Genomic DNA, 14047 nt, shown 5'->3' with positions numbered 1-14047 from the left:
ATCCTCCTGCTCTTGCTCTGACCTGCCCGTGAAGTGCCCTGTGCTGTCAGAGTGGTGTCAGAGCTCACACTCGCTGCAGAGCACAGGGCAGCACACACCACATGGAGTGCTGATAGCTGGACAAGGACTCTGTGAAAGACAGCAAGTGTGGGGTGGTGGTCCAGCTGACACAAGGATGAACTTGGCAGATGTGGAGCTCCTATAAGAGCCAGGGGCCCCTCTGTTTCCCAAGGAAGCTTGTCTCTCCTCTTTAACTGTGGGCTTGAGTGGCTGGAAAGCACATGTGATAGAATCCCAGATCCTACTTGGGAAAACCTCCTGTCAACTGGTGAAAGTGCTTTGTCTGCAGAGCTTTGGTATACTTGTCAGTAATGATAATAATAATTAATATGTCTTTCCTCTCTCTGTGCTCTTAGAGGTTTATTTTGGTTTTTTTGCCTTTTTTCTTGTACTGAGAACAAGCTAAATGCATTAGTCAATGTCATTTCTATGTAAATTCTACATGCTTATTACTTTTTTTTACCTTCCAGTCTCCTCCTTGCCTGACTGTGCTAGTTCTCTCTCATGCATTGTGTCTATTCTATGCACTGCATGAAATAATGAAAAGGAGACTTTGCAATGGCGGGTGACAGAAATTCTAGTCAACCCATAGTAGTAGAAACCCTGCCTGAGTTTCACCTGAGTTGTAGAGTTTTCTGCATTTTGCTGTTTGACAGAAAATATGGAATTGCCATGGCAACTGCTCTGTCATATGATAATTTTTCTGTTTCTGTGAGATAAAAAGCATTTTCTCAAATATACAATATGCCATCCTCGCAGGACAGAACTGTCAGCATTTTTACTGTCTTTCCAGGGAAGGAGCCTGCTGGAAAGAGGATCAGCCTCTGCTTCTCCCTGTCAGTTTTTTCCAGATTGCTATTATTTAAAATGGGTCTTGCATTAATTGTTTTTCTAATTCTGTTGTTGAGAAGAATAACAGTTGAATCACTTCATATATGAAACCACCAGAGGAAACTCAAGTGACAACAGAATTATTACCAGTGATTTCAGTACATATAGCATACACTGGACTGTGGGTGTATCATGTTAAAGCATCATCCCAGAGCCTAGAGTATTGGAAAACACTTCAATTCCAGTCCTCACCCACTGCAGCTGTGATCGTGTGTAGATCATAGTGGGAAGCAAATTTGATATCCATGATACAGCTGTGTATACTAACATATCGTGGGTAGTGAAGCCTTGATGAGGCAATATCCTTGTTGCATCATTGCTAAAGCTTATGGAAAAAGGATTCGGGGCCTGAAGGCATGTTAAGATTCATAAGTACATTCCTCAGGGAAGGGACATCTAAGGCATGAGTGATTTCTTTTGCCTCTAAGATCCACAGAGCCTAAAATCCACAGGGAAAAAGCCCTGAACTTGAAAGAAAGCAATCCATTCTGCCCTACTCCTTGTCCTCCCATCTGAATTTTATTATGGTAGCAATTCATTTTTCAAGACCCAGGACTGCAGTATCACAAGTAAAGCATTTTAAAGTAAAGTTTTTTCCAACAGTCATCTTCTAGGCTCTTCTTCACACATGCATGCATATAATAATAGAAATGTGGACAGAATTATCCCTGTTGAAGAAAGAGCTTGAACAAGCCATGGCTCCTGCAGCTAAAAACTCTGTTGGCAGAACAATTGGACAGAATAAGAACAACTTATTCTGTTTCTGTTCTGGTGAATGTGGTTGGTTCCATGCTCTATATATTAATTCAGGATAGAAAGTAAAGTGACTAGATGGCCAGGAGAAAGGCTTTTTTTGTTAAAACACTGCCACTACTTTTGTGTCTTATCTTCCATTATACTCAACGTAGGTATTGTTGAATACAGAGGTACAGAGCCCAGACAGCAGTTTCTGTGAAGAATAAATTGTGAATATTGGTAACTTGCCATCTTTCTCTTGCAGTTTTAGAAATATTTTTTGAATTAATACAGCGCAACCACTGTACCTCTTGACTACAGAGTCTATTAGTGGTTTATTGCCAATTATAATTATTCCTCATTTAATTGGTGTCAGAACTTGCTTTTATTTGTGCATGAAAGCGTTTTCTTCCTCGTGAAATGTAGTTTGTTAGGAGAAATCAGAAACTGCTTATGTGTGACAGTTAAATTACTATTATTTCATTATACAACATTTAAGCCTCCTATTTGATCCAGTGACACCCCAGAATTCCTCTGTGCATCTGCTTTCCTCCACGTCTATCACTTTAGGACTTGACCTCCAGATACTTGCACATATGCCTAATCTTAGTCATGTGAGTAGATTTACAGGATTTCAAAGAAGTTTCTGGCTGAAGTCTCAGGTTATTCTGGTCCGGGGACATACTCTCATATAAATCTACCTAATGTACAGCACACCACAGGGACTAACATCAGCAGTACATAAAGAATGCCTTCACATTACCACTATATATTTTAAACAAGTAGAGTTTTATTTTAAAGAACGATCAAGAAAGGTAAATACCAGCAGGATACTAGGAGTTGCTTGAGTTAAATGCTCAAGGATACAAACCAGCTGTGTACTAATATATTTTTGGGATGAGATCAGTTTATTTGTTCTGTGTTTGGAAAACACTTGTCACAGCGAAAGCATGAGTATTCATACATTATCTTACAAGAGAAGTGTTTGTTTGGGATAACATGTGGCAGGAGAATGAAAATTGTACTGCCGTTATTTAATTACACTTCGGGATCACATCTGCATTTCTAAAAGAGTTATTAAGAAAGTACTTCCTCCATCCTCTGTGCTGTACCATGTCCTTATCTTACCCGTACAGGGCTATTCCACATGTTCCCTACCTTCTGCAAACATCTGTCCTTCCTTACATTTTCATTTTTTCCACCAGACACTGAAGGATGCCAGTGATAATGCCCGTAAGGACTTCCACCGTGAGGCAGAACTGCTAACTAACCTGCAACATGAGCACATTGTCAAATTCTATGGTGTCTGTGTTGAGGGTGATCCACTCATCATGGTCTTTGAGTATATGAAGCATGGAGATCTTAACAAATTCCTCAGGTAAATCCATGAACATATATTGTGATCCTGAGCCATAAGTGAGCAGAGAAGGTAGGTGTTACTGGTACTTAATGTTAAATTAGCAACTACCACTGGAAAAAGCTGACACCTAGGAAAACAAATTGTATGACTCTTGTCTTTTGTACTGGGATGTGGGACTCTGTTTCTTTGCCTGCTTGGAAGTATCATTAAATCAAGATTTGTACCAAAGAAATATTGTTTCCAATACTTTTCAGTGTATTCTGAAATGTTTGGTTACAGATCCTACAGTAGGAATGATTTTCTTACAGGCTTTCTGGTAGCACTTGGAAGATCCCACTCAACATCTATTGCTATCTGTAGGCGTCAAAGAGCTTCTGAAGCCTAACCCCTTTTCTCTTCCCTCCTCTCAGTGTTTTGGAAAGAATGCTATAAATCTGCAGCAAGAAAACTGTGAGCCATGGAAACTTCTGTGAATTGGAAAATGCTACACTTTGGGGTCCAGATTAGGGCTTTATTTCATAAAGCTATTCAGGAATGTGCATAGGAAATTGAAATTTGGCAGTAGAGCAGTTACAAATAAATAGATGCTACATAAGATTCACAGTAACAGGTAACCCATGATCCAGGAAGTTATGAACAGAGGCCTCATATATGTGCCATTTCTACCAGCCTACAGTTTTTGACATAAAAATAAACAGTTTTTAAAAGAGACGGCATTTGTTCCTATGTTAAAAATATGAGGCTGTTCTTTCAATGTCTACTGTGTAATTTTATCAATAGATATCACAAGGGAGATACTGTTATTGATACTGGAGATGCATAGCAAACGCGACTATTCTTTCCAGACTGATTGGCTCTCTTGCAAAGAATTTAGGTATTTTTAAGAATTAAAGGCATTTACATTTGTCTGCTTGGTCTTCTGATGTGCATTAGGAGAGAACCGCTGTTTCCCTAGATGCCATCCTCGTAAATTTTCATCAGAATTTCCATCAGAAGCAGCCAGATTCTCAGATGATGAGAAATAATTTCTTACTCCATAAGAAATACTTATGCCTTGATTCTTTTTGATTGGCTTTTTCTTATATTCTAACTCTGATTTTGAATTATTGTACAGAAAAGTATTTCAGCAGACAGTATATTTGCTACTTTAAGGCCTTCACTTTTTAAAAGACTATTAATCAGCCCTTGTCTTTAGAACATAAAATTATTATGCTAGGACAAGCTGTTAAACATAAGCTCCAATTTGTCATTCCTCTCACATTTTCTGCAGCTTGTGCTGCAGACCAGAGGCTCACAGCAAAGTGGGCTGTTCCATATTTCTTACCCTGCAGCGCCACCAAAGGCTGCTGGGGAAAAATTGATCTGAAAATTTAACCCAAATGAGCCTGGCTGCCTGCATGCAGCCAAAGGCGGTTCAGATCTAGGACTAAAGCCTCACATTCATACCTGCCCTGTGCGTGGTCTGTGGACTAGTGGATGATGCGGCTGCAGACAATATCTGTCAATGTCCCTGGCTGTTGCAGACACTGAAGATCACCTCATTTATGGCCAGCACCAAACAGACAAGCAAGCTGGAGGGAATGTTAGGAATAATCTACAAATTCCATTAGATACAGACCTGGTCCTCAGGGACACTAGCAAAAGATACAAAGTTCTCTAATTTGGCACCTCAGAGGTTCATGTCTGAGAATACTAATGAAAAAATTCATGCATGATAAAGGTACAATATTTTTCATCAGGAATTTGCATGTGAGTTCTAGATGGAGATTTCATATCCTCCCATTTATTCCCACACCCATCAACCTAGACCAGATGAATGGCTGCATACCCTATGGCAGAGAGCTGCTTTGCCTGGCACCAGATACAGTCCCATCAATGCTACACACCCTCCTTCATTTCTTACTAACATCTGTCACTTTGCTCATGAAATTCTTCCCTTGGGGCAATTTTAATATCATATTTCTAATTGGTAGTGTCAGATTTGATCTCACAGATTTTGATTAATTTGCAACTCTTTTCCAAACTCCTGTGCCCTTACCCTAGAGAAAAATTAAGGCCTCATCTCTGTTGAGGAGGGAAGAGGAGAGGTGGTCTCTTAGAAAGAATAGTTTTCAGGACTGGAATAAAAAGGGCTTCTGAAAATAAAGAAAAATAGAATGGATGAAAAAGGATATTTAGAACATTATAAGATGTATCAAATGAGGAGTGGTTGCCAGATTACTTCATTGATTGGATAAGGATTAGCTAGTAGTTCTTCCTGTAAAACATTGTTCATATGAATGTTTATATCTGTATCTTCGACATACTAGGATGTACAGGCATACCAGACCTCACATAGTTGAGATGAGTAAAGCTCATGTGTCCCAGTACTCTGCTGGGCTTTCCTAATGTAAAATATCCCTGGTTTTGATGAAGTGCACAAAAGTATTCTCATTAATCAGTTGACTGCTTCTTTTTAGGGACTTGCCAGGTCTTGAAAAACTCATATTTCTGAAGCTGTTTTATTTTTACAAATAATGTATGTCTTGTGTCCTGTTCCTATTGTCAGGAATTCCAGTCTCAGGCAGGACTCACCCTTGCTGATGAAATAAGCAAAAATCCTTTCCTGCTGTGTATTTGGATAGGAAATTAGAAGTATAAATTTAAAATTGCTGCCCTTGTTTCTCAAATGGAGAAGGAAGTTAGCTCTTTCTTGTTTAAGAAAAAATGGAAGGGTCAATGGTCTACATCCCTGCAGAAATCAAGGAATGCCAGTCACAGGAAAAGTGATGCTATGCATGCCACTTCATTGCCTTTCCCTCAATTGTCTTTCAGTCTTATAGAGTGATAAGATTTTCTCTTGGTTCCCAAGCAGGTTCATTTGTCAGCCTTTCTCCAGAAAAGATTACTAGAATGGAACAGGAGAAAGGTGATGCTTTCTGACAGATGGGTACTATTGTGAACCTGTATGCCTTATATCCTTGAGTAATATATGTCCCATTTGTAATGTTCTTCAGACAACCTATCTTTCACCAATGAAGGAAAATAGTAAATGAAAAAAGCCAAGACAAAAAATTTTTCCTATTTCACTAAGGAATTTATAGCACATTTGATGGAGTTTGTGGGCTGACGCCTTTCACTTCTCCATCTTACAAGTGGCCTATCCGTTTATGAGATTGTGTTTTGGTGCAGGGCACATGGACCAGATGCAGGGCTGATGGCAGAAGGCAACCGTCCTGCTGAGCTGACCCAATCCCAGATGCTTCACATTGCACAGCAGATTGCTTCTGGTATGGTTTACCTGGCATCACAGCACTTTGTGCATCGGGATCTTGCTACCCGCAATTGTCTGGTTGGTGAAAACCTACTGGTGAAGATTGGGGATTTTGGGATGTCTAGAGATGTATACAGCACAGACTACTACCGGGTAAGTGAACTGCTGTAATAAGTAATAAGCTAGGTCTTGTTCAGTCTTCTTACCCATTGGTGTGACTGATTCTGCTTTTATACTTAACCATCTGTGTGTCAGGTAATTTAGAGCCCAGCATATGAAGAGCCTGGTTCTGAATTAAAAGGTTTGGAAAACTTGGAGACTTAATCAGAGTAGTTTGTTGAGTTTTGTTGTTTATATATGTTGGGTTTAGCTTCTAAATCACAGAAAGGTCTTTTTCTCTGGGCAAAAATTTTGCACGTTTGCTTGGCATAAGTGAAGAAGAAGCAGCAGATGAAAAGGAAGAGTGGGTAATCAAATTTGGCCCAACACTTTGAAGCTATTAAAATATGTTCTTAAATACTGCTGAGAAAAACGAAAATGGTAACTTGGGGAGCAGTTGTATAATGCACCAGTTAATCAGAGGAAAAATAAATACTGGGCAGCAGCAGTGACCAGTTATTTTACTCAAGAAGAGATTAGGTAAGAAGTTGTTGTATACTCAGCATGTGAAAGCTTTTCCTGCCTTAAGACAGGGCTTTAGTTCTACTTTTTAATGCTGAAGAACTGTTTTGCAGTGAGTAAAAGTAGCCCATTGCTCTTTTTCATTCTGACTGTTTTGCCTGAGCTTGGTTGCCATAAAGTGATACCTGAATTTTGCAAAGACCTTCTGAGATTGCTGGGATAAACAAACTGTGTGCATTAATGATGTTGTTGACCTAGTCTTTGTGCTATGTGGTAAGTCACGTAGTTGACACCATTTGCTGCTTGCTATCAGATTTGAAATTTTGTGATTGGAACTGAACCTATCAGGTGTTTGTGGCTTAGGGAAGGCAATCCATGACCAAGCTGATAATTGACAAACCCTAAAGTTTATCCTGTAAGCTAAACTCATCATCTTTAAGCACATGTTTTTTATCTGCCTCTCTATTCCTTATTTCATATTCCTTTTTCATTATTACTTTCTTATCCACTCAATTTGGATTGTATTAATAAAGGAAAATATCACCTCATCATCAGTATTGGTGGGATGCCTGGGAAGAGATTATATCTACATCTGGCTGAGGCTGGACAGAGTAGAGGAAGCTACACCTTTGCAAATCGTTATTGAACGCTGATTCACTTAAAAGCTCATAAGAAACAGCCTCCCCTGTTAATTTTCTTTCCTTTCAAACACAAACGTAGTATTTAGTAAACATATGATCCAGATTCCTCTTATATATTCTTATTTTGGAAACTGGCACTTTGAATTATTTGATCAACATAAAGCAAGCATGACTGCACTTCAGAGCTTGAAAACATATACAGGATGGTAATAACTTCCTCTATGTTTTAAAGGATACCAGTGAGCAGAGGCTAAGGTTTCTTGATTTTGCATCTGATTTTGCATATTGAATTTTTGCACCACTTGTTGGGACTGAAGTTGTGTCTCTGTTCCTTACTTCAGTGTTTACCATGTTAGTCATTACATTTAAGAATGAAAGTATATACAAAAAAATACGTGTTTCCAAAGGTTGTTACAGTCAGAGGCAGCATTTTTTAACATATGCTTTGCTGATTTTTGGAAAAGAATAATAACTCCCCCTGCTGCGTAAAAACTACCTGCAAAAGGGGGTAAAAGTTCAGTAGTCATATGGCCTTCCTGAAGACAACTGGCTCAGGCATGTGTGGTGTACAGACTCTGGCATCAGTGTACCTGCTCGTGTACCTCTGGGCTTAATCTTTGAATTTTGTACATGAGTACTCAAGCAAAGCTTCTACCCACTGAAACACAGATTTAGAGCAACACTCATGACCTGGAAACTGCAGGAGATTAGGAAATTCTGGGTAACCTGGATAATCACTGAGCACCTCTCAAAGGGTGTTCAAAGGTGCTAATTTAAGGGGTACATTGTATTTCTCACTGTCCCTCATACAGAATCGCTCTTCTTTCCTTCTTGTCTCCCTTGTCTTCACTTATTTTTGAGGAAAAGAAGGGCTTCTGCAAGGTCCAGGCTGTAACGAAGCAGAAGTAAGAGGTAATAGTGTGAAGAGGATGCAATCACTGATATGAGAGAGAGAACAAATAAGGTGGGGAAGGTAATTGTAGAGAGGTGTTAGTGAAAGACAGAAATGAAGAGAGAACGAGGTAAACAAATGTCAAAGGGGATGATGTAAAATAAATAGCATGGTGCCATCCAAACTGGTGGCATAAGCTTGCTGAGTGATGGATGGATATGAAACTTCAAGTTGGGAAGTTGTTTGTTCTACACAGTAAGAAAAACAAAAAGGATAACTACTCTGGGGCCTCGTGTTCTGGCTAGTTTATAATTAGTGCAGAGGAGGGACAGAACTACATGCCATGCCACCATATTTCACAGTTGATAAAAGTTGGAAGTACCAGCTGAGCCTGTGAAGTTTTGGCCTACACCTTCTGGGACATATCTGGCCTGGTCAGAAGATGGTCATGAAAAAATCAAGGCACTTATGAATTCCCAGATGGTTGCCTGGAGAATTGCATCCTTTGCAGGCCTAAGTCAGTGATTGCACTGGAATGGCACTGACTTACCATACCTAATTGCTTATAGCAGGCTAAGTCTTTTTAACTGCTCAGGCTTAATCACTCACAGAGAAGTAAATCATCCCCCACCCTGGCAGCTTCATCTGATGCTCATTGGAGAGATTTATACAATTCCAATGAGTTCTGCAAGAAATGGTTCATCATTTGTGGATTTTAATACACTGGAAGCTTTTTTTTTTTGAGCTTGCCACTCAGTCATGATGTTAGATTTGCCCAAGATGATTATTTATAGCTTGCTTCTGTAAGATAAGGATGATCCCAAGTCATTGTGCACTGTTAGATTGTTAATGACATTCTGCATTGAATCAGTTCAGCTGTTAAGAGATGCTTCAGGGAAGAGCGGGAGAGAAGTAACCCTTGGACTGGGAATACATGTGATGTGTGGCTCTGATTGCACAAGCTTTCCTTTTTTTCTTCCCCTTTTTCTGTCTTTCTCATCATGCAGGAATCTTGTAGGTGGGGGAAGTCCTGAGGTACATGCTAGCATCCAAAGTAACAGCAATAGCTTTCCATAGTCAGACCAGACAAGCCCAGGGACATGAAGAAACTGCAATGGCTTTTCTTACCCAGAAGTGCTCTACACCCCAGGCCAAAGTTAAACAACTGTCAAGTAATTGGTTTGGTCTGCGAGCCAAACAGCTCCAGCAACACTGCTGCACTGCAATCTTTATAGCATAAAAGATCCTTTCAAGAAGTTATTTATTTGCAGAGCTTAGGTCTCAAGTTTATTAAGGGCTTTTATTTGTTTTATTGATATCTGAGGTTTATTGTTTGATTTCCTACCCCCACAGGTCAGGGTTTCCTATCTTACTCTAAGATACCCAGGTAATGCTTTAAAGTAGCTTTCACTGCTTTTAGGTGTTGACACCGAAGCCTGGGAAGAATTACATTGTTGATATTTGTTCTTGCATTCAGAGATAATATATCAGGCAGGGTCTTTTTAGGCTTCCAGTTCAGGTTTACAAGTGATTGCTTAGTACCTGGTCTTAAAATAATTTCAGCACTTCTTGATTATAGGCAAAAAGCTTGAAAAAAAGTAGAAGTCATTTTATCCCAGTACTTGGAAAAACTTAACACTTTATGCTTTATATATCCAGCCTGGTCAGCCAACTACAGGCTTGAGCCAAGGTTTTGGATGAAACTGTGATCTCACCAGAGTAAGCAAGAGCTTTACCACTAACTTCATTAGGACCAGAGTTTCACTCTTCCCCATTTTTATCTTTGTCCAGTGCAGGACAGACATTCTGTTTCTTATTTAGATTTATGGAGCTCAGTTTTGTAATCCCCATTTAGCTATTGTATAACCTACTTGCCTTTATGTAACAGCACAAGAACAGCAGAGAAAATATGGGCTCCTTTTCTCAGCTTGCACAAGCCACTCAAAGCTATTTCAAAATACTGGGCCTAGTGAGGTTTCCATCTTCCTTTAGGCTCAATTTTCCCTAAAACTACAGAGAGGTTCACAGATTAGTTTCCTTCACTTCTGGCACATATAGGGCAGAAGACTAAGAGGATGTGTTGTAGTATAAATTTCAGTGAGTATTTCTCTTTAAAATCTTCTCCACAGTTTATACCATTTTGATATTTAAAGAGAGTATAGCATGTCAGATTGGAAGAAGAGACATAGGTTACTAAGCCTTTTGCTCTTGAATAGGTGTCAAGGGTAGGAGCAGAAAGAACCTGAGACCTCATTATGCTGCAAGGAAAACACCAACACTCGCTAGTACTTATCCCCTTCTATATAAGACACCAAGCCCCATAAAAATTCTAGTCTGCTAGGGAAAAAAGGAAGATTTCAACAGTGTCCCAAGCACCTAAAGAGAAACTATGCTTGGTAAAAGTTCCTGAGAGATCTTAGGAAGTTGGTTACACCTGACAAGTGGCAAGATGTGACAGGAATCTACATCAGACATTTTTGTGAAAGTCACCTTTTGAACTGGCAAACTGTAGAAAGCTATACGGGCCCAAGCGAGGTACACCAGCCTTGCTTTTGGTAATGCTCCTCAGAGCACATCTGGCCATGTTGTCTGTCCTCAGCACCTTAGAGCAGTGTGGGAACCAAAGATCATCCAGAATCAAATCATACGACAAGAGGGAAAACAAAAAGGCAACTCCTGAAGAAGGACTTTAGTTGAATACGTTAATAAGGTGTAGCCTGCAAAATGCTGACAGGCTTCTTCTCAAACACCTCAGGTTCTATACCTCTCAGGTATAGAACTGGTTTCTGAAGCCTGGATTTCTAACTCCTGAATCACTCCAGTCCACACAGCCCCTTCTCTCAAAGTGGATGCTACAAATAAGTAGAATCCTGTGTTGCCAGTGCTTTTTCCAGATGACTGCACAACAGCTTCTCTGTCCTAACAGCTGCACTTTTTTTAAAAATCCAGGAACCTGATTAACTCATGAGCAATAGACACCTACTTGATCACATTATTCTACTCTCTTTCCCGCCTTTAAATCTCAATTGTATATGGAGAAACTACTCCTGTCCCCTACCAGACTGTTTTAGAGGGCTAAAGAAGCCTACTGTCAGGAAAAAAGCATCTTCATTTTTTTTCCCCTTCAAAGTGGCCTCCTCCAATGACTTTCAGTGTGTGAAAAAGCAATTTTTGTATCTTTTTCTGGTACAGACATCGCTAAAACTGTGAGTGGTATTTTCCAAACCAGATTTTTCCCCTTCTGGATTAGAGGTACCTCCCAGCCTCTAATGAAAATGTGCTGCATAGTACATCTAAACTCACACAGCCTGTCATTGGCACATGTTTACTGTATTGTCAGACAATGCCCTGGGCCACTCTCATTTCTAGTCCTTCTAAATGAAGAACATCCCTTTTTTTCCCTAAGTTTTTGGTTTCAGTCCTTCAGTGAATGACTTTGCAATTCATACTGGCACATTTTGTACCTCTAGTGGTTGAGAAAGACTGTTGTTCCTCTTTTATTTTTTTGGTTTCTTTGGGGACTGGGCTGTTTAGTTTAGTTTTGTTTTTTTTTAATTAGAATTCAGATCCTGTCTAAATTGGTGTAAAGAACTAAAAAAACAGAATCAGGGTACCAAAAAGTAAACAGTTGATGGAGTGAGAAAGGTTTATAAGGAGGTTTCCTAGATTTTTATAGCTTTGTTTCCTAATGTTTCCTTGATAATTTCTATTTAATGCAAACATTAAGTATTCTATGATGTTTGTCTCTTTAAAAAATAGAGTTCCTGTGCGCTTTCATTTGAGACAGGAGAAGTTATTAAACTCCTTAACCTCCCAGACTTTTAGAAAAACTAATGGTTACACAGGCCTATTATAAAAATACATAGATTTTGGACCTTCTTTTTACATAAAAAAGGTGAATAACCCTTTTGAAAAACCATTTTGACATTTGTGTCAAAGCCCTCAGCAAACAGTTCTTCTTCTGATTTTTGTTGTTCCTTAACAAGGCGAAAATAGCAGTTTGAAGAACACTGAAATAATATTAAAATTAAAGGAGTGAAAGAGCATCTTGCCCACTAGCCGTACTCTCCCTTCACATATGAATCTAACGTTGTAGAGTGCTGTATTTCTGGAAACTGCATGATATACTTTTCTGATTACACTCTATGAAATATTTCCAAAAGATGAGGCTAGTAAAATAATCACCAGAGAGTGATCTTGCTTCAGCTATTTCCAGTACCTAATGCCTATTTGCAAAGAGAATTAATGCATGACAGCAAGGGGCTAAAAAAAGAAAAGGCTGGTTTATCATTATTTGGGCTGTAACTAGCCAGGCAAACACCATGATACAAATGTTTACAGTGAGGAACAAGTGTCTGTCTATTCTGAGAGGGCAATAGCAGCAAACACCTGCAGGTCTCAGCTGTCACTACAGAGATGAATACCTGTGTGTGGGAGTTTGGAGGAGGCTGCACTAAAGAAAACAAGAAAGAGTTACTGGGAAGTCAAGCAGCTTGTCAAGGCATTCTCGTAGGTGTGTGTATTGAATTGTCACAGTTTGAAGGCACAGTTTGAAGGCTTTTTATTAGCTGCTATTTTTGCATCCATTGCTCAAAAGGAAATTATCTGCTTCCCTACATGGACTTCTCGGCTTTCCTCCTCCGTCAGAGGCTCATTGCATCATGTGTAGTGCTGGGGAGGACAGAGGGTTCCAGCAGCCCTGGAGGACGTGCATAGATGATTTCATGCAACTGGAAACAATACAAGAATAGGCCAGCTTGAGAGATGTAAATCCAAAGTAGCTGCCTTGAAGTCAGTGCAGTAGCTCTGAACTTAAAATAACATAATCACAAGCAGAATTAGGTCTAATGATTTTAAAAGGCTTTCTAAAAGTCACTGCAACGTCAGCATTTAGAACCTGGTATGCACCAGGACATGGCTGATGACAAAGGATGAGCACCATGGCTTGATACCTGTTGATACTTGCTCATGCCACAGTATATTCTGTGCTGGGCAGGAGGCATGGTCTGTCCCCAGCTTTTACTCACACAACTACTGGTTGGATTCCTGGCTGTGTTTGGAATTACAGCTGTTTAACTTCCACAGCTCTTCACAGAAAACCTAATTTCATCTTTGTCTTAAGCAAGAACAAATTCCAACTTCTTTAGTACAGCAATAGATGTCACTTCCTGAATGAAGTTTTTTCATCATCTTCACATTAGGGTTATTGGTCCTACTTGCACCTCTGTTTCCATCTGTTTTCACCAACACAGATCCTAAGAGGAGAGTCCAAGAAAATTTTCCTTATTAGTGTTAGGAAAAGGAACATCAGATGTCCAACACGTGTAGTGTGTTGCATTTAACAGTCAGTTCTTACCAAACTCTGTCTTGCAAAGTTAATGACAGGTTGGTAATGCAGAAAAATCAGACTTTTATTTGGGGGATTGTGACATACTTCACGTGGCCAGATTTAAGCCCCCTTTTGCTTTAAATGTGCAAATAGGGAAACAGCTTCATGGCTCCTGGAGTAGATTCTCCTTCAGTCTATGAGATCAAAGAGTGTAAAGAGGGCAGAAACAAAAACTCATAATTACTAGGTTGAAAAATTAAGCTGA

The 14047-nt window shown here is 39.5% G+C and overlaps 1 protein-coding gene across 2 annotated transcripts in view; it reads left to right on the top strand.

The window, feature by feature from the left end:
• The window catches only part of NTRK2 (neurotrophic receptor tyrosine kinase 2), a 195288-nt gene that overhangs the window by 146442 nt on the left and 34799 nt on the right, over positions 1 to 14047 (top strand). For both annotated transcript variants that reach the window (XM_014869110.2, XM_088156795.1), the window contains 2 exons: positions 2892 to 3064; positions 6218 to 6452. In XM_014869110.2, coding sequence (XP_014724596.1) covers positions 2892 to 3064; positions 6218 to 6452 — 408 coding nt within the window. The remainder of the gene's footprint in view (positions 1 to 2891; positions 3065 to 6217; positions 6453 to 14047) is intronic.

Source organism: Sturnus vulgaris, chromosome Z (assembly GCF_052056855.1).
Source record: "Sturnus vulgaris isolate bStuVul1 chromosome Z, bStuVul1.hap1, whole genome shotgun sequence".
In the NCBI taxonomy this organism is placed as follows: Eukaryota; Metazoa; Chordata; class Aves; order Passeriformes; family Sturnidae; genus Sturnus; species Sturnus vulgaris.
This window is presented reverse-complemented; position numbering and strand designations above follow the sequence as displayed.